The following is a 26274-nucleotide window of genomic DNA, read 5'->3' as shown; positions in this document are numbered from 1 at the left end:
CCGCGATTCTTCCCTTCTGCCTGCTCTAACCCAGACCTAACACAGACACCTACACTCTCCTGGGACCGTATTAACGAGGAAACGATGCAACTGCATCTAGCGACACGACTCCTTCCTGGAACAGGAACTCGACGTCACGAACTTGTCCAGCTGGTGATGCATCTTTTCTTCTGAATTTCCTTGACTTTTTTTCAGTTCATCTGGGATTCAAGATTGGAGGAATAGCTTATGAGGGTAATTGGCAGTGACGTGGCGAGATAGGTAACAAATATTGACCTCCTCTAAAATCGTCAATACGCCTCCTCCTCTTCAAAAATCGTCAACAAGGCTCCCTCTTCTCCTCACCTCGATCCTGAAAAAGTCCTCACGAAACATCAGCTCTATACAATCCCCCACACGAGCTCACAGAGGCAAAAGCAAATCGTAGGATCCTCTCGCTGGTAGGACGTCACGGTTCTCTTGCGTCAATATTTTTTCCACGCCTTTCGAAAGGAGGTTCGAGTGCAGCGTGCGGCGCAGATGGTCGCAACCGAGCCCCTTTTTCAGCGCATATCTCGCGGAACAGCGAGGAGTTCCGTGTGGATACGGGGCCGCGAGCCCACGCGCCGCTGAAATCCACGAATTCCATCGGTACCAAGCGAGACGGAAAGTCCGTCCTTGGTCCGTTAGGTCTCGTGCACCAGCAGCGAGCCTCGCGTACGCCAACGGTTCGTGGGCCGAAAGGTTAACCTCGAAATCAGCGACGCGTGCATCGGCAGAGGCCCAGTCGTTCCTCGTCGTCTGTTCTCTCTATTTTTCTGCCTGTCCCTCTGCTCTCCCTCTCTAGGATCGCCTCTCTGGCATCGCGAGCCTCATGGCGACTGTTTAACGGGACCAGAACATCAATTAGACGCGCAGGAAGATCGAATGCTGGCGGTGGGACTTTAGTAGAGTCGTTTGGAAACTTTTCAGGCGGTTTTGAGGTGTCTTGGACCTGACACGGATTTGAGGGCCTGGAATTTGGTGGAGGGACGATGGAATAACTGTGATTTGGAGTAGGCAGGTTGTGGGACGCTGGGATGGTCTGAGGATGAGGATGTGATTATGCATAGATAGGATCAGCTTGGAGAGATCCTTTCTGAGGCTTCGCGTGTGCTTGAGACTATATGGGACAGTGGGTATATTTCCAATTAGAGAGCAGTGAAGCTAGTATTAGAGTACAGATATATCTGTCTCTTTTTGCCATTTTTCTAACGTCTCGTACGTATCACGTTCAAGGGGACGAAAAAGAGATAGAGTTATGTACTTCTTATGCATGTCCATCCTTGGATCTTGACTTCAGCACATTGTTCCAATGCCTCAAGTAGTTTTATGCATACATGAGATTCTTCAAGAAATTGCACTTAAAATTCTGCACTTAAAATATTATAAGCTAACCTCTGAAGCAAGAAATTTTTTCTAGCAGCTCTGAAGATTGTTCTCCTGCAAAATTTAGAAAATAAGACTTGTCAAGCTCTCTTCCCATAGTCTTCACTCGTCATTGAAGGAAACTAACAAATACTCCTCCAAAATAAAAGATCCTCAGGACGCGTAAACTTAAACGCCCACCCAGGTCCACTATCAACATCTCAAAACCCATCTGACCGAAACTGGCACAAGCTGGACCAAAATCATATTTACAAAACTGAGATTCAGACATGAGGCCCACGAACCAGCTAAGATCGCCCGGGGCTAAAAATTCCGAAAAACGAGTCCTCGAGAGCGCCACCAAAAAAAGGTTTTCTGATCCGAATAAACGTCACGCCACGAGTCTGCCACTCGGCACGACAAAGAAAACGAAAAAAAAAAAGAAGCAGAAAAGACTCGTATATACGAGTGTTAATTTATACCGACAATTTACGAGGTAGAAAGGGAAGGGAGAAAAACATCGGGACAAGTCTCGCGGGCACAGTGTTCTTCCCGATCTCGCCTTCAATCCTCCCACTTAAATATTCAATGGCTCCATTATCTCGGCTCGACGATCGCGCTACCGCGGGCTCGTTCAGCGAAATTTGCAATTTCGACCCGTTAACAGGCATTCTTAGTTTCAATTTCGCGTACGCGACGTCGGGACGCGCGAACCGTACCAAAAGCGTCATGTCCAGCGATCACGTCAGCGATACAGGGGGCCAGATTAATTGGCACGATGTCTTGGCGATAGCCGCCGCTGAAATAGCTCTTCGTTTAGATCATAAAACGTGGCACCGCGAAATTGTGCGTAATGCAGAAACCGCGGATGAATTATGCCCCCGCGATGATCGCCTTGGATTTCACGGTAGCCGTACAAAGTAGTCGCGGTTATCTTCGCCGCTGGTTTGCTGCCTACGCGTAGCGATGGACTTGAGCCACGTTCAGCTGGCTACGCGAGCAGAGGCTTGAGTCATTTCGACGCTTCGGGGAGCAGACATTTTTGTGCCTTTGTGCTCTCTCTGTTTACTCACTTGTGTAACAGTCCGTTGCGCAAAGTGTCCGCGATGGTTGGTGTGGTTAAAAGAGGGAATTTATATTTGGATGGTGGAGTTATTAAATAGTAGATATGATGGTTGAAGAGCTGCGTAGAGGGTACTCGAGCCTTGTAGCTTTGAGAGGACGAGAACTGAAATTCAAATTTATTTTTTGAGCGAAATTTTAGCAATTAATTTTGTATGAAATATTCTCACTAACGTAATTGCAAGAAACGGAAACAGACTGATGGTAACGAGATCATGCGTTCAAATATCACTCTATTCTAGGAGACTAAGAGCAAGTAGTTGATTAATTAGTTTTTGAGGTGTAATGAAGCTTCGTGGAGCGAGTACTAGAGAAATATTGAAGACTAGGGACTGGGAACTGGTAAAAAATTGAGAGAAGAAAATAGAACTAGGGCCAGTTAGTGTCTATCCCTACTAGGGAGCATAGAAAAAAGGAATTAGAATATACAAGAAAGGAAAACGAATACTAATTTGCAGAACCAGAAAGAACGATCGAAAGTAAGTCCAACTCTTCGCTGAAGCCCAGGGAGTGCTCTCATCCGCACACTATAAATCCCACAATTACTTCTTTCTTCTCAGTAATAAATTGTACGAGCAGATTCGAGCGAATGATTTCAACATCCATCGCCACGCACTTTTCCTAAAAAAGAAACCTCGTTTAAGAGGGATCAGTGTGCAGAGCGTAACGTTGCACAGTGTTTTCGTATTTCACGCGAGCCTTATCTCAACCGCGGGATCTTTACTACGCGCTCTCCTCATCCGCGTTTTACTGTCGATCGTAATTTCCACTCGCCTTTGTCAGACCGACTGCAAGGACTCGGCGAAACAAGTAGCGATAGCACGTTAAGTGCGCGCACATTGTCAGAGGTTGCTGCTGCCTGTGCGTTTATGGCCTGCGATACCAAGATATGTTCGGTAACAAAACGCTCGATCCTGCATCGTGCTTGTCTTTGCGGGATTTATTCCTCTGACTTATCGTCCTGTATATAGGTACTTAGGTTCATTTCTCTAGACTTCTGGATGAATATATCAATAGCCTCTTTTCGAAGATCGTATGAAGAAAAATAATAAAAAAAAAATGGTGAAATAGTAAAAAAGGAAATTTGTCCTCTGAGATATCCTTTATTTTTGTATACTTCTCTTTTTATTTGATTGGTTTTCGATTTGTAGTCGTGGGTAGTCTCTTTTCGAGGATCCCATGAAGAAAAATGATAAAGAAATGGTGAAATGGTAAAAAAGAAATTTGTCTCTGAGATATCCTTTATTTGTATATATTTCTCTTCTTATTTGATTGGTTTTCGATTTGTAGTCATAGAAATAAGGTTCAGCATTTTAGTTGCGTGTTTTAGAGCCATCGAAGTAGATTTTGTCCAATCATGGCTGAAAATATTCCGCTGTCCTTACGACTTCTATATGAGGGACCATCTGTCGATGACATCGGTAGCCCGCATGTACATGGTTTTCCTTTTCGTGCATACATCTAGCTTCGTGGAACGAATAGTAGTCGATCCATGTGCGATGGACTATCGACAGGTGGTATTTCAAAGGTAGGTACATGTCGTAGTCGTATATTCAAGTGACGACTCGATAGTTTCAAACACTCTGATTTGTGGATGCAGAAAAACGCATTCCTGTGCTGGTTTTTATTTTATGTCTCAGTTTCTGGGTGTGAAATTATTTTAATGATTAATATGGACGTGTGAGACCTTTAAGTAGTACCTATATGCAGGATGGTTGGGAGTAGGTGTTAAAAATTTAAGAGAGTAATTCTATACGTTAAAATAGGACGACAATCAAAAATGACGAAACTGGTTTTGAAAAGTTATGTCAGAGTTATCAAATGTTTCATAAAAGCCTACAATTCCTGTGAAGTGTGTCGAATTTTCTCTTAATTCAGCGAAGTCAGTGGAATATGTGTTAAGCCAGACACAGAGGGGTCAGAAAAATATGTTTTAAGTTAAGCATAGCGAAATCAGTAGAATAAGCCCTGGGTCAGACACATTTTATTAAGTGAGATTGAAAGTTGAATATTCAATTCGATTACTGTTTTAAAAGTAGCCATGCTTGCACCTCTACTTCTCAATTTTCACCTTCAATATAGATCCAATTCAAACCTCAACTTCTCCAAACTGTAGATCGTCTCTTCGATCTACAGTAGATCCCGTGGGCGCCTCAGTTTCCAACAAAAAAGCGCATCCGCAGACTAATTGTCCCTGCATCGTCGTCTGTGTCCCATCAATTCTTATTCGTGGTGATTCAACGATATCATTACAGTGACCTTTATCTCCCAATTCCGCCAAAAACAGTTCGACGTAGGTGGACGTTTTTACGATATTTTGTCCAGCTTCTAGCCCAGAGGTGACCCCGCAACCTTGGTCAATCATCGTCTTGCAAGTCAGCCCTAACGTCTCTTTTCCTCATTTTCTTTGTCCCCAGTATCAGTTTTCGCCGTTTTCCCATCAAAATGCAAAACGCTCTCGCAGATTAACGAAGTTTGGTCGAGTCTTGGGAGAAAAACTACGGTCACGACTAGGTACATATTCATGAGAGGCAGGACGACGAGAGCTGTACTTGTATCCAGCCCGCGAAGAAATCCAGCGCGAAAGTTTTAATAATTTATAAAGAAGCTTGTACCCTGCGTTCCCTGCAGAGGAAGGGGAAAATTAATTTCTGTTTCCTGGAAAGTTCCGACGAACGAACGGCCGTGTCGAACATCGCCGCGGCATTATGGGAAATTAATGGACCGTCGTCGCTCCCTTTGATGAACTTCTAGACACGTTCACGCGATCGAAAGTTTTTCTCTTGCACCGCTGCCGCTGGAATAAGAATAAGAAAGTCGAGAGGGATTTTAATTTGTGTTTATTGATTTGTCGAGATCATTCTGTTTTCTACACGCTGCCTCTCGTTTCGGTGGTCTTATTGTCCTGCTGGCTCGGATTTGGCACTTTACTTGGGGAGCATTGAAGGCATTTGCTCATTCTTGCTTCTTCGCCGCGGTGTTTGCGTTTTCATGTTAAGTCAATTATGTGGAAGTTAAGAGTGGCCTGCGTTCTTCTGTGCGCACCACGTGGAACTGAATGCAGTTAACCTTTGATAGGTGTTGCAGCGTTTTTTTACACCTCTCGGCAGACGGTTGTAATTAATTTCTTTGGTAGTTAACGTACTCGTCTGTGGGTTTTTTTAATATTGCATTGATGAATAAGTACACCTGGGATTTTTCTTTATGAATAAGCAATGAGTTTTCTGGGAAATTAGCTTTCCAGTCTGTCCAATGTGCTGCTTTGCTAACTTTATTAGAGGATTCCTCGTGAAGTGTCAAATCGAAGCTGCTAATTATTCAAGTAGCGCTACTATTTGAGGTTTTGTGGCATGAATCGGAAATCGTGCTTCAATACTTCACTAACAGTGCAGCCAGTTTCAATGAGGGTCAAATAACGCTTCAAACGATACTGTGTCATTGTTATTCGATCCACGATGCAACTGCAGTATTGATGAAACTAAAATTCACTGTGCAAATCCAGATCATGGAGGCGTCGAATTTCGTCTGACCATTAGCAATTCACAAGTTTTTTTCCTTTTGTTAAATTTTAACAAATTTGACATAGTTGCTGAGAATTGATCTCAAGAGTCTAAACCTGATCTGTTGGACATGCTTATCACGTCGAAATGCAACTTACAATATTATACATGGCTACTTGTTCCACGTCACGTTCGCCACGTGAGAATATGACTTTAAAAATTATTCAATACAACACATTTTTTTAAGTAGAATTGTAGCTTAAGATACTTATTCCGCGTTATATCTCCTCATATAAAAACGCGACAGAAAATGTACATCTTTGTCCCGACATATTTATCACGTGGAAACGCAACTTAAGCTACTGCTCCCACGTATCACAAAATCACATGAAAGTACGACTTAAAATCCCCATCTCACTCAACACTTTTACCACATGGAAACGTGACTTGAGGCATCATACCTACTCCACGCGACCCAGCAGTCACGTGGAAATGCAACACGACCCTCCGCCTCCCCTCAGCAACGTCGCCACGTGAGAACGCGGCAGAAGGCTAGACGACGCTGAACCGATCGCCCCGTCTAGCCGCCGCGACAATCGTCACGGTTGAAACGCAAAAATCACGGAAGTTGTCGCTATTTATCCTCGAGCGTGTCGCCATCGGCGAGCAAGTCGCGCGTAAATGCACGCTGGATTACAACACGTCGGCTAATTGCGATATATTTTCCGTCTGCCAGTCGCGCGACCGTTTGTACCTGTCGGCGATAGCCGCGGGGGCGGGAGGGCGCGAGAAAGGAGAGAAAAAAAAGCGAGCACGAAAGGTCACACCTGCACGAGCGCCTCGATTACGACAGCGCTGCCGAGCGCACGTTGTCCACCTGCAACTGCCGTGTCGGAAATGCGGCAACGAACTGACGAGCATTGCGTAATAGTTAGGATGACTGGGAATTATTGCCCCCCGTCGCGTCGCGATCGCAGTTGCGCGTGAACTTTGGGAACCGAGTTCGTTTGCTAATTGAAGTTCGCTCGGTGTTGAATAGCGGAAAATGTTGGGACGAGCGGCGAGAGAGGTTGTCTGCGAGTTGTTAGCTTGGCGTTAGTCCCCTTGTTTCGGATGGAATTGAAAGGACTAGGGGATTAAGAAGGGGGCTCTGATTTTGGGACGTCTGAGTGTTAGGAATTTGTTGTCGAAGCCAATTGATGATTCAGGACTAAAGATACTCTTGCTTCGTTTGTTTGCTTTAATTGTTTGATGAAGTTCTTGGTAAGAAGTTTTTGGTATTGAAAGGAGGAACTGATTGTAAGGTAAATGTCTCGATACTTGGTCGTTTAAGATGTCGAATGTCCCAGTAAGTGGACAACTTAAAGATACATGTCTAGGTGCTTGCTATTTTATGCTAATGCTTTTTGCTTTTTATTAGATGCATCAGAATTCAAACTTAAAACTAAATACATTGGGGCATGATCGACTACTGGGACATTTATGTCACTTAAAAAACACTCACATATATGCAGTATTTAGTATTAAGATTTAGAACTCAGACTAAGAATCATAACAAGTGTCTTATTAAAAAGGCACTTGGTAATTACGCTAATCTGCTAGAAATGACTACATACAGGGTAATTAGTTCAACTGGAATCCCTCTAATGGGTGTTGGTAGTACTTACAATGCTAACAGCATTTAGAATAAATGCAGCCAACATTCACAGAGTTTCCAGATAAACTGATCACCCTGTATATGAAAAATACTGAAGAAAATCTAACAAAAATTTTTACTCATGGAGATAAAACAGACTGAACTTAAGTTCAACGCACCGATAAACACACAATGAATAGTACAACACCCCCAGCATAATTCAACTCCCCCAGATGAACCCATTTTCCAAGATCCCCAATTTCCCTCACCTTCCAGCCCCGTCGTTCCCCCATCTTCCCACGCAATTATCGCCGGCAGAATGCCGCAAGAAAAACAGTGAACGTCCACATTTGATCATCTCTCTAAAAATATATTCACCGAGCTCCCCAGACAAGCCAGTCCAGGGCGAGAGCCTCCACGCATCCCGCCCGATCCCATCTACCCGTGGTATCGCGGTGCATACGATCCTGCGCGGCCGGGGCATCGGGCTTAAAGTGCATCCACACGCACACGAGGCGGCCCCTCGGCGCTTGCGCTGTGGGGGGAATCTGGTCTGCGGCCGAGGTTCGCGTACGCAAGGGAGTCGGTTGCAGGAGGGGCCTGGGTTTGGGGCCCGTCGCGTGTTTTTGCCCCCCGTCTGGCCCCCACCGCGGCTCATCGTTTTTTGTCTGCCTCGCCGCATGCGCTGCACCGTCCTTCCTCCCCCTCCCTCCTCTCCGCCGCCGCCGCCTCCGCCGTCTTTCTTCCCTGCCACCACCCCTCTGAGTCCCCCCTCGTCCTCGGCTGCGCCACAATGCGCCGCGTCCGCCTAAGTGCGCGCACACGGACCGCTCTTGCGCATGCAACTCGCCGGCGAGTATCGAGTCTGCACGCCGAGGGGGGAACGACTCGTTGCACACACTCGCGCGGCGGCAGCGAGCTTATGATCGCCGCGGGAGGGGGAGGGCCGCGGAAGATGCGGCGGACCGATCTCGGTGCACCTGCCGTCGGTGTCGTCCCGACGGGCCCGTGTCACGCCGATTTGCAGCGCCCTGCGACCGCCTCGCCGAGGGGATTCTGGTTTCTGGAGACGGCTCTCGACACTTCTGGAAGACCTGCCTTCGAGGGATCGGGCTGGGGGGAGCGGTTGCTAGGGGAGCGCGAAGGGGATTCTGTAGTATTCAGCTGTCTCATTTGGGAGATACTGTGGCTCTTATTAATGCCCAGAGACTGGGTAGTTTTCATTTAGTTTTGGTCGATGGTTTTTTTCTTTGAGGAATCGCGCAAGGGATGATAGAGATATAGGAGTAAGTTAGAGGTGTACAAGGGAAAGATAATATACGTTGAGGTGGTAAAAAGTGAGAGTTGTATAAAGCAAGAGTTTATAGAAGTACAATGTGTTATTGGAATTGTCTTAATTCTAAGCATTGCAAGGAAAATTGGAAAAGCGAAGCCTCTTATATTGCAAGAATATTCTGATGGCTTGGTAAACCCTTTAACCCTTTGCACTCTCGATTTTTCTTGCAATTTTATTTCATAAAATTACCTCTTATTTCAACCCTTTGCATTCCCAATTTTCTTTCTAATATCTCGCTATTATTCTAACTTTTTGTTTTATTAGTATACTAAATTTTTGGCACAAGGAGGCTTAATCACTTCCAGCCCACAATTATCTACCCAGACGGTTGACTTGGCCCCCTTCAATTATCATTAGGACGTTGCACCCGAGGGTTACCTAATACCGGTAGCTAATTTAAAAAATTACAATGTTGCTTTCCATATCCGCAGCGTAAATTCAGCCATGCGTGTAGAACGCGGTGATTCAACCGAGCGGATCGCGGAGCCTGCGGTTTTGTCGATACGCCCGGTTTCGATGGTCAATTTGAATAGATTTTCGGTCGCGACAGCCGCATCGATTGGAACGGTTACGAGGCGGCGCTCTAATTTTTATTGGCCGGTGAACGAACGCGGAATTGGTCACCGCTTGGATATGGACTGCGGACGATTTTCGTGGCGTGGGATCGGCAGCTTTCCATGGGATCCATTCAACAGTATCTTTAGCCCTCTACAGTCGCCACAAAAATATTGCGACGTACTAGCATGAATGCATCGTCAATTTAACCCATCCTGGCTAGTTGGCAGGGATCGATTTTTCAACCTTTGTGGCGTGCAGAATAGAAGCTATGTGCAGATCAAGTGCTCTAGTCTCTCATTTCTGTAGGCAATTTATTTTTTATGAGCTAGATCTACTGGTGGGTATAGATGGGCTTCTATGAATTTAGAATTTTTTATATTTTCAAAGCTTTTAAGGTCTTCAGGGTTTCTCAAATTTTACAGTTTCTGGTTTATGTTTGAGATTTTCTGGATTTTCAAGATCCTCAATATATCTGGAGCTTCTAAGATCTTTGGAATCATCAAGATTGTAAAGATTTTCCAGACCTTTAAGATGTTTCAGGATTTTCAACCTTCTCAAGACTCCATAGGCTTCACAATATCCTCTATCATAACTCTGAGTATCATTAATTAGACAAATCCCAACCCAGTATCATGCCCACAAGCAAACCACAGCATCCCACATGGAAATATTTTCCCCAACAAAATTGTGAATCGTTCGAAGCTTCCCTTCATCTCGACCTCATCTGTCCCAGCAGCAGTAGCCACTTCACCAAAAAATTCGAATCACAAAGGATTAATACATGCCCGCTCAACACGGCAGGGCTCACAAAAACGGCAACACCTGCGGGATCCCCAGGCCCAGCCACTCGACAAGTGTTTGACAAGACAACAAAAGGGCAGATCGGAAATAGTGTAACCTATTCCAGCATAGGGGAGATATTGCATAGCATAATCGTTTCTTCGCGTAGCACGTAAATCGTCCTAGTGGAAGAGGATCACCGGCTGTGATCTGGTCTGTCGCCATGTCAGAGGGCCTCGAACCGAGGAACAAGGCAGCCCGAAACCCTCGGCTACCTGACAGTCCCTTTCGCGTCGTGTGCCAGAGCGAGAGGGGCAAAAAGAATGGATGGCAGGGGGGACGCCTCGGGGATCGGGATAATATGCTGCGATCCTGCTGTATACAGCCGAGGCTCTCCTCTGTTCGGCCTCGGAGAGAGAAAGAGAGCCGTGGTCAGCATATACGATCTGGCAACGCCAACAGTTGGCTCGCGCGGAGTCACGAAGGCCGTCTCTCAGAACCTCTTCAGGGAAATCTCGCCTGGGAGGAAAAAACCGAGCTCGCCTTTGATCGCGAGCGGAATGCCCAGCGTTCCTTCTTGGGAGACGGAAGTGAGTGGACTTAGGGAATCGTCAGCGTTCTTCTTCTGGGACCCAATCGTCGTCACTGTTCTATGGAGTCGATGTTCCGTAGTGACGTGGATGGTCGAGGCTCGCGATAGGTGCAAGGACCTTCGTCCTTTCGGCGATTCACGTCCAGACGCCAGACGTCCTAAACGCTCTGACAAATATTGACACGTGAAATGTTTGGCGACCTGCACAGGTTAGGGCACCAGTGCCCGACAGGGTGACTTTGCTTTTTTTTTTTTGGAGGTACTTGGTGGAGAAAGACGATGGGCGCAGTTTTCGTCAAACATGTTAGGAGCGGGCGTGGCGCGACTAATAACGCTAATGCTCTGTCGTCAAGGAATATCGTAAATGGAGTGGAGGGCGTAATGTAAGACATTTGGGGGCGAAGAGAGCTTCGTGCTCTGGGCTCTGTTTCGTCGCTTTTGGGGCAGGGTTTGGTAATGGTTGTGGGTTTTTGTGGTGTTATAGTCAGGTAGGGTATTGTCTGTATATTGTTTTTTTTTGTTCCTTGGTACGAATAGTTTTTAATTTTCAGGATTTTTGAGGGGCTTCAAGATCTGAGTTTTAAAGAAGTTGAAGTATCTATTTAGGACGTTGGAGTATTTTTAAGATCTTAAAATTTACAAGAATTTCAAGTATTTAAGGTTTCTTAAGATTCCCAAGAGTTTCAAGTATTTTAATATTTCTCAAGCTTTTTAAGAATTTTAAGATTTTTATTACGCTGAGATTTTGAAGATTTAGAAGTTTATCAAGATCTTCGAGAATTTTAAGATTTTCAAGATTTCTGTAATTTTCAGGATTTCTATGATTACTGAGATTTTAAGGATTTTAAGATTCCTGAGATTTCTAAGATTCTGTACACTCTAAGGATCTAAGGATACACTCTAAGAATTAACTTGCAATCTAAACAAGCCTCTAATCAGAGTTAGACATTACTTCACTACATTCACAAGATTTCATCAAAGAATCAATCGAACATATCCCACGAGAACCCAACCTGAACTCTTCCCAACATGTTCCACCCAGCCCTGCAGAGTCCCAACTACCAGCATCTCCTCCAAGTGCACCTTATCAGTTATCACATTAGTTAGCCAGCCATCAGAACCAGGTCAAACCTCCTGAACTCCTAACTGTACCTCTCTACCTTCCCCCCAAACAAAGTCCACAGGCACCATCGACCTAGCATTCAGCCATCCAACTCTCCTCAGCGAAAGATACCGATCTGCAGAAGACTCCCATTATTTTATCACACGAATCTCTGCGGTATCAGCGACCATCTGACCCAAACGTCTCCACGACTCCTCGACCCCCACTCCCGAATTCCTTCGAGGTGAAGGAGCTCCGTTCCACCGAATTTCCAGCGTCCGCTGGCGAGTCCTTTGTCCAGGCTCGGTGTCGGCGCGGACCGTTTCGCAGAAGTTCCTCCCCAGGGGTCAGGGACCTCTTTTCGCCCTTTCCTGCCCGTCCTTTCCGGCGGCGCTGTTAGGCGTCCCGACGTGACCACGGGGTGCAACGTCGCGACTCGACGAGCGTTTAACGAGCGCCGGGTGACGAGCGGTTCAAACCGTTGAACCGGCGATGATGAACGTTGATAAGGTTTTATGGTCGTGTCTCATCCTGTCCCACCAATCGTGGGCTCGCGCGCGCACGCTCCTCGGCTCACGCTCACCTCTTCGAGTTACACCGGCGAGTTACGAGCGCGCGACGACGACGCCGCCGCTTTTTGCCTTCCCTTCTTTTTCCGCGGACCACCGCCTTGCCCTTCTTTTCTGCACCTCTGCCCGACTGGACAAAGGAGCCCGGCCGATTTTTCGTGCGTCTGCCTGGGGATCGCGGCCTCGAGCGGAACTGGGGACAATGAGGAAGGATGAGCAGGTTGGTGGAAACGTGGGACTCGTGGAAGCCGACTCTGTTGAGTGCGGTTTCGGCTGGGCGAGGTGGGGCGGTTCGGTTGTGGTGGTTAATATTTAGTGTGAATGGGAGGGAGGAGGAAGGAGGATTAATATAATACGGTGCAGTGATTTCTTGAAATTTCAAGTATTCAAGTATTTACAGTGTCGAGTTTTTACTCATTTTTAATCTACTATTCGAGGTTTCAAATTTGTAGTTTCGAAATGTTTGAGTATCAGGGTTTTTAAATATAACAGTTTTATGAAGTTACATGTTTGCAGATTTTTAGTTAAGCTAGCCTTTTGCGTTTCAAGTTTTCTTAATTTCGAATATATGAATTTTTTAATATTCCAGTATTAGGAGTGTCGAAATTTTGAGTTTAAAAATTTTCAAATATTTCAGTTTTCAAATATTCCAATACCTCAAAGCCACAAATATTTCTATGTCTAATGAGTTGGTACCCACTGTAGGTTAAAATAAAAATAAAAAGAAAGGAACTTATATATAATGTATAGGAACATATGTAGATATATTAATTTCTTCTTAACTTCTTTACAAAGTCATTCTAAGAAATTTTTCCTTCTTACTCGTAGGTCTGAATAATACAATATCTTCCCCTAGCAATATGTTTCTAATAATTATTGATAATCATCAAGAGAATATATTACCCTGCAGCTAAATCTCCTTTACTAAATCACACTACCTAATCTTCTTCTTCATTTTCTTTTAACTCAAACCATATATCTGTTATTGTAAGATAAAACATCCTAAGTCACACGTTTTCTTATCAAGATATTGGCGTTTAAAGTTTTCAACTTCAATACTGTCTCGTAGACTTCTTCTTGAATCCTCATTTAAAGTAAAAAAAATTCTTTTAATACCTTCCTTCTTACTAAAAATATAAATTCTAGATGTCAATTAAAGCCTCAACTTGAATTTTTCGAAAATATGACACAGGTCATTTTGCCTTACAACCACAGATGTAATTGCAATGTACAGACCCAACGCTCCCAAAGAAAAAGCCAGTTTTTTCTTATCCGACGTGTCATCTGCTCCGAGAAACGGTAGACCCCGTATAATTTAGCGAAATTTCAAAGACGTCTTGGCAAATCTGGCAGATGTTAGACGAAGGACGCGAAGCGTGACTATAAGAAATTTTCCAGTCTCGTACACTTTCAGAATGAGGACCGAGAGGCGGCGAAGGGCCACGTCCCGACGGAAGGAAACTCGTCCCAGAAACTTCTCGCGCCTCGAGTCTTTTTCACGCATCACGTACGAAATTGACTGGAAGCGGGAAGTTAGTCGATACTTTCGTGCATCGCCGCGCGAACGACGCTGTGAAAAGCGTTTGGATCTCGCTGCGAGCCGAACCGTTTACACGTCGAATTCCTTCGAGAGAAGAATTCCCTGGCATTTCTCGTCAGAATCGTAACTGTGCCTTTTCAAACGCGACGGGGGAAGCTTGGTCGAATTGCGCTCTGAGAAATGCAAACTGCGATGAGTGGTTCTGATTTTTATTTGAGGTTTAAAAAGAAAAGAAAAATTAAAGCCTCAGGAATATTTATTACTCTCATGAGGAGAGCTCAGATTAACTTATAGTCCTCTCAGAAGGAGAGTTTTTAGAGACTTGAATTTTTAATTCTTATTAACAGTGACAGAATAAACAGTTTTTTATAATATCTCCTCTATTAGTTATATTTTGTCTTTATATCGATTTTATATGGATATTCTTTTGTTAATTCCTTTACGTGTTTTAAGAAATGCATATTTCAAATTTAAATCAATGCGCGCTCGATATTACTTCTACGCATACCGACTGCGCAGGGTGTTCTACGCATGCGTCGGTTTGGTGGTGTCATGGCGGAGTGCTGCGCGTGCTACGAAAGTCGTTCCTATGAAATTTACATTTTATTATGTATTACAGTCAATTTTATTCAATAACACTTGTAAATTTACAATCTAACCTTGTAGCTGTTCAAGATCTGACAACTGGTAAGAATACAATATCAAATCAAATACAATATCAAATCGAGAACTTCACTTGCAAACAGTGCTTAGTGTTTAAATATAAAATAGCGTTATCTTTTATATCTTCTACAGAAATTAGGTTAATACACTTATATAATTGATAATCGAAGAATTGAGAGCGGAAATCATATTTATTAATCGTGCTCTCCATGCAAATAGATAATAAATATCAATAATCGATATTAAAATTCATATTTTAATGCATTCTGAATGAAGAAGCTCTTTCACGCTATACTTTGCTCTCTCGACACACTGATATATTCTCACAGTTATCTTGAGTGATTTTGTTGAACAACATCAGATCCCCCAGGAAATGGTCTGGGAAGGAAAGTTCCTGCAAAAAAATTCAGTATCACTTATCACTGCTGCACAGATTACGATATAGCGTATGCGTTTCTCGGTTGGAGTATGACTGGCTTCGACAGTAGTTCTTCTAGTGACTCTATCGTTGAAATGTTTAGAGACTGTTCGGTCCTCGACAAATTACTGTAACATTAATTTGCAATGTTCTTTACCAGTATATAAACAGTTTGAAATAGTTAGCACAATAGTTGCTTCTATGGACAGTTAGTATTTGAAGTGAGCCTAAACGCAGAGAAGATGTCATCCCCAAAGATTTCTGAATGCATTTCTGAAGAAAATATTCTCGTCCTTTTTCTAGAGTAAGAATCTTCAAAAAATTATTCACGATATTCATTATACTTTACTACTGCTATTTTTACTCAGGAAATATTAGGTCAGTCTATAAATATAAGTATCTAATTTTCATCTGAAATTTAGGGCCCACAAAATGGGGTTCCCGAGGAGCTGAGAATTAGGAACAAACTTTTCAGAATGACTTAAAGAATACCTGGGAAGCTAAAAGATGGAACCAACTTCGCAGTCTGAATTTACTCATAAAGTTAAATTTTTATTACAGTTTTATTGCATATAAAGTAAGCTTCAGGGACGTCGTTTATGGGATGACCTAATATCTCCAGACCCACTACCTTTCACTCTTAACTCATTGACTACTCAGCAAGAGTACACAAAGTAGCTTCAGATAAATTTATCCTTCCCTGCAGATGACGTGCCAAGTCGGTGGCATATTTCAACGATAACATTCCCCATTATTTATGCCCCTGAAATATGGAATCCCAGCTACTGCTCTCGAATGCATTGCGATTGTAACGATTGTCAATGTTTCATTCCAGTGAGCGCAAGTAGCTACATAGTGTCAGTGGTGCTCGTCCTCGTAGTCGGAGCACTGGTGGGTGTCCTGGCGACTGTATCGCATCATCTTCATCATCGCCGGCTGCTACTGCACGAGCCGGCCTCCGCCTCGATCCTGCATCACCATCGGCACCATCATCATCGTCATCATCATCATCATCGCGAGGAGCTGCCGGCGTCGCATCAACGACGTCTCCTGCTGCAGGATCACCATCGTCATCCTGGCACACCGGTGAGTCGATCAATAATCATTTCCGACGACAGCTCTGCCACTTCCGTGAACATGATCTTGATGAATTCGGGGAATGATCTGAGGTTGAATTACAGCAAAGTGCTTTGCAAAGTGAATGAATCACCTAGCATTAAAAATGATATTGGGGTAAATGTCCCAGTAGTTGAGTACGTCTCGGTACCTGAATATTAATACTAATGTTATTTAATTTTAAGCTTGGATTCTAGTGTTCTGTCGAAGTTGAAAACAAAAGATAGTACCTATCTATTATGAGACAGTATCTGTAGTAGTATATATACTACTGCAGTGGCGTAATCCAAGTATCGAGATATGTACTCTTAGGGTGTTGGGATTTTAAGCGTCTAGGTTTTGAGACATTCACTTTACAATAATTTAATGAAATCATAATCATGAAATCAGTCTAAAAAATGTCTGTCTAAACGTCTCTAAAAGATTTCTATATATCACACTTCTATCTCAATGAATTTTTATTGTAACTACAAAAACAGCAATCTTCACATTTTAAAACCAACATTAAACGATAACACTATCCAAGGCCTAACACCAACCCCTAAAGAATCACAAACGAAATCCACACTATTTGCTATCAACAATTCTACACAAACCACCCCCTCCACCAATTTCCCCAAAAAGCATCCAAACCCCACAGTCTCGCATCACCCAAAACGCGACAAACAACCATCCATCCGCGTCTCCATTCCCCAGCCATAGATCAAATGAAACACGAACACGGCGTTAGCCCAAAGAATCGCCAGCAGCGTTTTCCGCGTTCCCCAGGGGGGGTGCACATACCATCCACGACTGTGGAGCCCCGATAGCTCGGCATCGATCGTCCCCCTTGTTATTGGATCACTGCAGAGGCATGTCGTAGAAGGGAACGCGATTTCCCAACCGACGGTGGATGGTCGCGGGCGACGTCGTCGACCTTCGACGAGATTATTACGCGATTCGTGGAACGTCGAAGGCTGTCTGGAAAAAAGCCGCTGATATCTAATCTCGGTCGGGATGGTAGCGCAGCTGCGCCTATCTAACCCACATGTTTTCCTCTCCGTCCCCGTCTGGAAAACCAGACTCACGCTCTCGCGCCCACATTCCTTCCTCTTCCTCCCCCTCGCCCTCCCCTTTGCCGCTGCTTTTACCCTCTCGCTTTCTTCTTTCTTTTCTTCCTTCTTTGCTCTTCTCTGTGCTTCTCTGTTCTTTGATCTACTCTGTTCTCTGCTCTTCTTTGCTTCTTCTCTGCTCTGCCCTGGTCCTCTCTGTTCTTCTTTGCTTCTTCTCTGCTCTTCTCTGCTCTTCTCTGCTTCTTCTCTACTCTTCTCTGCTCTTCTCTGCTTCTTCTCTGCTCTTCTTTGCTTTTCTTTGCCCTTCTTCACTCTTCTCTGCTCATCTTTGCCCTTGTCTACTCTTCTCTGTTCTTCTTTGCTCTTCTGTAGAGAAGAGGAAGAAGTGTAGACTTCTCTGTTCTTTGATCTACTCTGTTCTTCTCTGTTCTTCTTTGCTTCTTCTCTGCTCTTCTCTGCTCTTCTTTGCTTCTTCTTTGCTTCTTCTCTGCTCTTCTTTGCCCTTCTTCACTCTTCTCTGCTCATCTTTGCCCTTGTCTACTCTTCTCTGTTCTTCTTTGCTCTTCTGTAGAGAAGAGGAAGAAGTGTAGACTTCTCTGTTCTTTGATCTACTCTGTTCTTCTCTGTTCTTCTTTGCTTCTTCTCTGCTCTTCTCTGCTCTTCTTTGCTTCTTCTTTGCTTCTTCTCTGCTCTTCTTTGCCCTTCTTCACTCTTCTCTGCTCATCTTTGCCCTTGTCCACTCTTCTGTGTTCTTCTTTCCTCTTCTGTAGAGAAGAGGAAGAAGTGTAGACTTCTCTGTTCTTTGACTACTCTGTTCTTCTCTGTTCTTCTTCGCTTCTTCTCTGCTCTTCTCTGCTCTTCTCTGCTTCTTCTCTGCTCTTGTCCGCTCTTCTTTGCCCTTCTTCACTCTTCTCTGCTCATCTTTGCCCTTGTTCACTCTTCTCTGTTCTTCTTTGCTCTTCTCTACACTTCTCTGTTCTTTGATCTACTCTGTTCTTCTCTGTTCTTCTTCGCTTCTTCTCTGCTCTTCTCTGCTCTTCTCTGCTTCTTCTCTGCTCTTCTCTGCTTCTTCTTTGCCCTTCTTCACTCTTCTCTGCTCATCTTTGCCCTTGTCCACTCTTCTCTGTTCTTCTTTCCTCTTCTCTACACTTCTCTGTTCTTTGATCTACACTGTTCTTCTATGTTCTTCTTCGCTTCTTCTCTGCTCTTCTCTCCTCTTCTCTGCTCTTCTTTACTCTTCCCAGTTCTCCTCAGCTCGCCCCCTCTTCAGCTAGAACCGACTTTCCTCCCCCCACGATTTCCCTGGCTCGAAGGATCGAGAGCTCCCGCGACGATCCTTCGTCGCTTCCACAAAAGATTTATTTCTAGCGGACGCGACAGGGCCTGATAACATCAGTCGGGGACACGGGACGAGAGAAACGGAAAGGCGAACGGATAGAAGAGAGGGAGCGGTACCTGATTCGATTTGTCTCGCGCGCCACGACGCGCTTATGGCCCTGACGTCGGACTTCCGGGACACGGGGACGTATTGTTCCCCGCCACGAGGAACCGTATCGCTCCCTGGCCCTTATCGATCCGCGTGCCTCCTGCTCGAGCTTCACGCGCGCGTAAATAGAAATTAGTCGATAAATTTTCGTACACCAGAACGCCCGCCAGCAAATCGCTGTGTCGCGTTCTCGATTAGAGATGGAATTGCGGAAGACACGCGATGCGGGGGATTGGTAGCGGGAATCGGCGATTCTGGGTAATGAGGGTCTTTGGGGAAGGGGCTCTCTCGCAATTGCATATCATTCTGTGAACTCAGCTGAAGAAACTGGACTTGAGTACAAATTTTGTTTAGTGTATATATTACTACAGTGCATACTATACTATAGTATAGTTTCATACAATGTATGTTTTATTTTATTTTAGTACATATTTTATGTGTTTAAAATTGTGATCGATAACCATATGAAGATCTTGTATGAATAAACTTTGCATTCTACTTTTTATAGTATAGGTTCATTTTACAGTATAGTATAGTATATATTTTATTGTTACTTTTGTGTGTATAGTTTGTAAATGTTTACATATGTGTTTAAAATTCTCATAGGTAATTGTATAAAGATCTCTAATTTAGGTATTATCTTGTTTTAAAGATCGTAATGGCCTTTTGTACTATACACTATTTCACTTGCTAATTACTTTGTGCTTGGAGATTCCAGTAATTGCTCGTTATAAACCCATTATTATATTGACCCTTTTGCTTCTAGTTTCTGATCTCATAATAAGCTCGTTACTATACAGTGTGAGTCACGCAACTGTATCACCTGAATTTTCTTGCGAATTATTTGCTCTACAAAAAATGTTTCAAATGAATATCATTTAACATTAAGAAGAGTAATTTTAGTAATTTTAGTAATTTTAGGTGATACAGTTGCGCGACTCACCCTTTATATTATATTTCCCATATCGTAGAGTCCTCAAAAACAAGCAAATTCAACTTTCATAAAACAGCAAGATTAATTACTAATTATTAATCTACTATTTAATTCATTAATCTAATACCTATAACATCTACATATCCACTATTACTCCAAGCCCCATTTCAAATCCTCCTAACGATCTCCAACTCATCAAGCCTCCTAATTCCCCACAAAAAAATTGCACCAATTCCATCCCCTTCCGCCGCTCAAAAAACGAACGTTATGCATATTCACACAATCATCCCCCAGCATCAGAGAGAATTTCATTTCCGCTTAAAGCCAGCAAACCTCCCTGAGCGACGAACAGTCGGACAATTATCCGGGGAGGAGGCAAGGGACGCGGTAATTCACTTTCAGCGGAAAACAATTTACTTTTTTCCCATGTTTTCCTGGCGAACTTGAGCCGCGCACACGCTCGCTTCCGCGAGAGTCGGGGGCGGAGGTGGTGGCAGAAGTACAAGCCGAACGCAGGGACAGAGGGGTGTGGAAGGTGGTTTACGACGAGAAGCACGCGTCGAGAGGCAGGGCACGGTGTTGCAACTTGAACAGGCTGGGACAAGGGGGTGGAAAGGTAACGCCTGTCCGTGATCTAATTTGCAATGCAATCTAGAACAACAATGGTCCGCGTCGCGAGCTACGGGACTGGGGAACGAGGAGTGGGGGTGGGAGAGCCTACCTGTTCCGCAGAGTCTGACGGGACTCGCAACTTTGAAGTCTCTGAAGCACGGGGACTGTCGTACTTGAGGAAGGGTTGGCCTTCACCTTGCAGGACGCTGTCATAATTAATTATGCTGTCTTCTCTGATTTTTTCGAGGACTTAGAGAGGAGGGATCTACTTGCTGTAAATTCAGATTTAAAAAGCGTGGAATAGAGTATGATACACGGTGTGATATACAGAAAATTTCACAGAGTGAAACCCTCAGATTTCTTAGGGTTGCAAGTCTCTCATAAATTCAAAGCCTCTCAAAAAATCCAAAGGTTAGACTCACAAAATTTCTACTCTCAAATAGAATCCCTAGATCTCCAATTTTTCTAATTTTCCCTCTTCATTTAATTTAAGAAAGAAATGCAACTTTGAAATCAAATCGAATCATCTCATGTTAGATTGATGTGACTAGTATTCTTGCTCGTCGAAGATAGAGAAAAAAAATATCTACGAGTTCGCAATCGATATCGCTCAACAGGAAGCGATAACAGCAGCATATTCAAAGGATAGCTTTATTCTTGTTCGTCTGGCAGATGGACGATACTCCATAAGGGCTATCAGGTCTCAAGGATCACTGTATGTGCACGCTGCAGCGTCGATATCGCCGTGCCTTCTACGTGGAAAATGGAATTTTCGAGTGTTCGTCTGGTACGTGACGCGAATTCCTGCGGCGATCCTCGCTGGATTCTCTTATTTCCTCGTGCACGCGTCTCGTTGTCCGCCTCGGTGCGCTGTCCCGCGAGGGGACGCCCCCGACACGTGGAAGTGAAAGGTCGGATTTCGTATAGAAGGATATGTCCAACATCCTCGGAGGATTCTGGATATCAACCATGTCCTTGTCTCCTTTCTGCTCGTCTTCGCGATTTTACGATCCCTGGCCAGCTTTCTTTTTCGTATTTTTATATCGCTGCGATTTAATGCGTCGACGAGACGTGTAGTGGATTTTTGTTGCATCGTGGTGTCACTCTTAGTGTTACTTTTTTTCTGGGGACTAGTTTCTAAATTCTTGAATTTTCAATTTTATGAATTTTGAAATTTTCGAGTACACAGACGCCTAAATTTTCTAGTTACTAAATATTTAAATTCTTGAATTTTCTAGCCATTGAATATTCAAATTTTTCATATACAGGTACTTTTGAATTTTAGTAATACTTTGGTTTATTCTGGTTCGTGTGAGCAAGAAACAAGGAATGTGTTTTCAATTAAATATTCTATCTTTTCAATTAGTTTAAAGAAAAATCTGATGATAGTAGCCCCTCATTCAGATATTATCTGATAATAGTACCAATTTACTCTGTAGATTCCTCTGACTCTATGTAAGGCAGAATGCAATTGTGTATGCAAAAAGGAGAACGGAAGTTTTCAAATTTAATGCACCTGCACTTGTAACTACATGTAGATTTAACTCGTCCACCTAGGGACAAGTGGATTCCTACTTGTCTGACTGCAGGCTGGTCCACTTCTACTTATGGCCTGTAGAACCTAGACGAGGTTGATGGTTTTTCTCGTCACTCAAGTTTCAGAACAAGATGCAAGAGGTTCTCCTTTGCATATTCCATCTTTACATAGTTGAGAATGTAGGAGAAAACATCTACTGTTGCGTTTGCTCAAACCAGCACGCTCTGTCTACCTGCAAGTAGATTTCTACTTGTCCCTAGTCAGACAAGTAGAAGTCCACTTGTCGCTACGTGAACGAGTGGTCAAGTTACATATCTACAAACGTACTCAAATAATAGAACAATTCTTCTCAAATATGAAGCCTCATGGTACTGAAAATTTATATACAAATGGTTGTACCTAATAATAATTAGTGGCTAGAAAATATTTAGACTTCCCCAAAGAATCTTCCACTTTCTCATTTCAAGCAATTTACTCTCTTTCATTTTTTCGACTCAAAGCTCACAACTACCACCACATATCTAAGAACAAAAAATTGCAAAATAACTTCATGCGGGTATATTTTATACGCCTTTATACACTTATTTCATATTAATCGTGTAATGCTAAGTATCCCAAAAAGACTACTCCAAAACACTTCAAGACCACGCCAGCCAAAACACCAACAGAACATCTCCACACTCCCCACAAGAAACGTGTCTTAATTCTCACATCGCCCTTCGCAAACATCGCTCCTCGCCTCCCGACAACTCGTTCCCCGTTTCTCCGACGAAACTCAGGCCCCCCCTTTGCCCCTGTTGCTTATTCGCGCCGAGACGTCGGACAATCATTGATTTATTTCGTCGCGGGTAAATCCCGTGGCCCGGGTCGCCGAGGCCGGTAATTAAATTTGATTTACGAATAAATAATCGATGCGCCCAGGCAGCGGATGATTAATGAGCAAAATTAATACGCGTTCCTTAATTGACCCGATTTAATTTCACGTTACTGTCGAGACAGCCAGACGCGCGGGGCAGGGGTGAGGCAAGACTCCGAAGGGAGAGGGCGAGAGAGAGAGAAGTTGAAATGGCTTCCAATTACCCGACGCGTAACGATATCGCCGATAAAAAAGGCGTGTCGCGGCCGAGTAATGACCGTCTGCTCGATTTTTCTGGCGACGACGCTCCTCGACGATCCCCCCCCTCTCTGCCCCCGCGTCGCGTCGCCACCGATGCCCTTACCCCAAAACCGTTTAACTCTGTAATCTATGCGTGCCCTTGTCCAAGACTCGCTGGACTGGTTTTACGCTGGTGATGGAGCACTGGTGGCTAGCTCAGCCGCGAAACTTTTGCCAGGAGGCGCGACGAAAGCGTCGATGAACTGGGGGAGCAGCTGTGGAGGCTGGAGGCTTGGTGTGAGGAGGATAAATATGGAGGGAAGCGAGGATCCTTGAGTATTGGGTCTTGCAGGGATTTTGGAAATTCTGAGGGAGTGATTTTTAAGTTTCTACCCTTCGAGGCCTTTGAATTTTATCGTGACCTGGGTAGAGCTTAGGGAGAATTCGTTGGTCTGAGACTTGAGAGGGTGGTGAGGTAGAGTATGTAGATTCTACATTGTGGAGGGTGGGTGGGAAGCACTCTTTTACTTTAACATTTAAGTGGTATTGAATTTTGAAGGGTTTCAGAGTGGAGGTTTTATGGAGAAAGTTGATTATTGTAGTGTTTTTAAAGTAAAATTTATTATTATATTTTAGGAAAATGTAGTTGTAGGAAATCCTTTGTAGAAAACCCTTCATGTGTTACTAAATCTCATTATTAATAATATAAGATCAAGATACATTCAAGAAAAAGTTTTTACAAATTTCAATAACGTAACATTAAGATTAGTATAAAAATCCTATAACAAAAGGCTATTTTTTTCTCCTGCTATTATCTTCAATTTATCAGCCTCCGTAGTTTAAGAATCTCAACAATTCCATCCTTATTGTAATTTACTGACACATTAATGTCGCTGTTTTAAAATCACGACACGATAACAATAATCCTTGTTGTTCCTGCATGTATGAGCACTTTAGACCTTCCAGCCGACCTTCTCGATACAAGATGGCCGCGACGGAGGTGGCCGTCCGAGGGGGCAGGTGGTCAGAGGTAAATATTATGTCTAGAGCTATAGCGGGAGTCTCCGGTTACGGCGAACTGTGATTGTTTTTCTTCTACCTGCCTCTCTGCTCGCTCCATTCGCGAAAAGTTCGCAACTTGACAGGAACAGAACTTCCTTTCGTGACCCATCGATCCTTTCTGGCTTCCTTCGCTTGGGGCCGAAGGGAACACTGTTATATCGTCGCTGATTTATTTGGAGAAGTGAAAATAAGGACAGACATTATATGGAAATTGGAGAAGCTCGTCAGGTGGAGACTGTTATAATAATATATTATGGTGTAGTAAAATATGCATTTTAGGAAGATATTTGACATTCAGGATACATTGAGGATTTCCTCGTTATAAGCTCGACTGTTTGTGACTTTATTCTCAGTCTTAAAAGTACCCTAGTTTTCTTCTTTTTGTATTCTCTATTTTCATAGAGTTCTTCACTTTCTCATTTTTCATTTCTTAGACTTCTTCACCTCTTAATTTCTTAGACTTCTCCACTTCTTCGTTTCTTCATTTCCTGGCTTTCCTAATTTCTTCCCTGCTTTACTTCAACCGAAGTGATCCACCTAAAAAATTCTCTCTACTCCAGACTTCTTTACTATCTACAGTCACCTCAGATCTCCCACCATCCCCAAAAATCTCAAAACAATCCTCCTCCCTCTTTCACCAATTTCCCAGCTCTCTCCCAAATCTGCCACAGCCTCGATCTTCAACCAAAGCCGAACAATATCCCCCAACAACAGCACGCCAGTCTTCCCGAGTCCTCGTCTCCGATTTTTCCGCGTTTTTCACGGCGCAGCAGTCTGGAGGCTGCCAGATCGTCGATCACGATTACACGAGGAAGCCCCTCTCCTCCTTTTTTCTCGGTCGCGTCGCGATCGCGATGTTCTTAGGAATAATAATACCTCTCGGGCAGGAGGGAGTCCGCGGCGACCGAGGAAAAGAGGACGGAACGGGGACAGAGTCACGTACGTCTCACCTTCGAGGGAACCTTCCTCGTCGTCGCGACTACGTGGCGTCGTCTGGCGAACGCGTTTTTCCAGCGATCCCGCGATCCTCCTCCTCCTTTTCCCTGTGCCCTCCTGCGTCGTTGTCTTCGTCTCCTCCGCGTTTCCTTCCGCGTGGACGCACCCCGAAGCGCTCCACCCTCGCGCTCCTTTATCGCCGTGACTCCATCTCGCCCCCTGCCACCCCCCTGCGTCGAGCTACGACCCCTTTGTCCTGGTCCATTCAACGATAAGATTTTCTTACGGGCCTTTCCCGACCAGCTCTTTTCAACAGTCCCCCGCATCCATCCGCGAAATACACTCGTCGTCGTACGGGGCGCTGTATTCTGTGGGGTGCAGATCCTCCGCCGATGGATTCGCGCGCTCGCCTTTTCCCTGGCAGCTGGGACGCTGCAGTGTACCTGTTCCGTGGGAATATTGTCTTGAGATTTTTAGAAGTTTTGAAGGGTTAGAGGGAAGAGAAAAGGAACTGTATGTAGCACTTTTTGTGTTAAAGGATTAGTCATTGGTTAGTCTTGAATAGAGAGTTTAAGGAATTAGATTTCCAGAGTTATGTGTGCATATTTGAAAATTTGTGTATTCGAGATGTTGTGTATCTAACAAGTTGTGTATTTAAAAAATTGAATATTTCAAAAGATGAATATTTGAATATTCCAAAATTTGAATATTTGAATATTTTAAAATTTGAATATTTGAATATTTGAGAACTTCGAAAATTTTAAGTAGGTCATGTTGAACAAGTAGTATGAGCTGATAGATTCTAAGCTGAATAATGCAGACACATTTTATAATTATATAAAATTTCTTCCAAATTAAATTCTCCTCCTTTCCCCATCAATTAGTGTTACAACAAAGCAGCACAGTCATCGTCGCAATTAACTCTGTTGCACGAGCATTTACTGCCGACACTAAATAGCAGAATCTCTCGTCGCAGTTACGAAAATGAGCCGTGTTTACGAGAGATCAGCGTGAGTCATCGACAGTCCTCGTAAATATTAAGTTTTCATATTGGCCATCGTCACGACAGCAAACGTGATAATTGGCGCGTAACTAAATTGAAAAAGCACATTTGACGTGATGCACTGTTCGAGCGACCCCGTTCCGAGATGTTTTCGCGGGGGCCATGGTTCGCGGAAACTGCTGTTTAATCCGTCTCGTGACGTCGCTTTCCGTTTGCGCTTTCCCGTTTGTAAATTGCA

The 26274-nt window shown here is 44.0% G+C and overlaps 1 protein-coding gene across 1 annotated transcript in view; it reads left to right on the top strand.

The window, feature by feature from the left end:
• LOC143186938 (uncharacterized) overlaps window positions 1-26274 on the top strand; it is a 132203-nt gene that overhangs the window by 30023 nt on the left and 75906 nt on the right. The window contains exon 2 of the mRNA XM_076390821.1: window positions 16038-16288. Coding sequence (XP_076246936.1) covers window positions 16038-16288 — 251 coding nt within the window. The remainder of the gene's footprint in view (window positions 1-16037; window positions 16289-26274) is intronic.

Source organism: Calliopsis andreniformis, unplaced genomic scaffold, assembly GCF_051401765.1.
Source record: "Calliopsis andreniformis isolate RMS-2024a unplaced genomic scaffold, iyCalAndr_principal scaffold0022, whole genome shotgun sequence".
NCBI classification, from domain to species: Eukaryota; Metazoa; Arthropoda; class Insecta; order Hymenoptera; family Andrenidae; genus Calliopsis; species Calliopsis andreniformis.
This window is presented reverse-complemented; position numbering and strand designations above follow the sequence as displayed.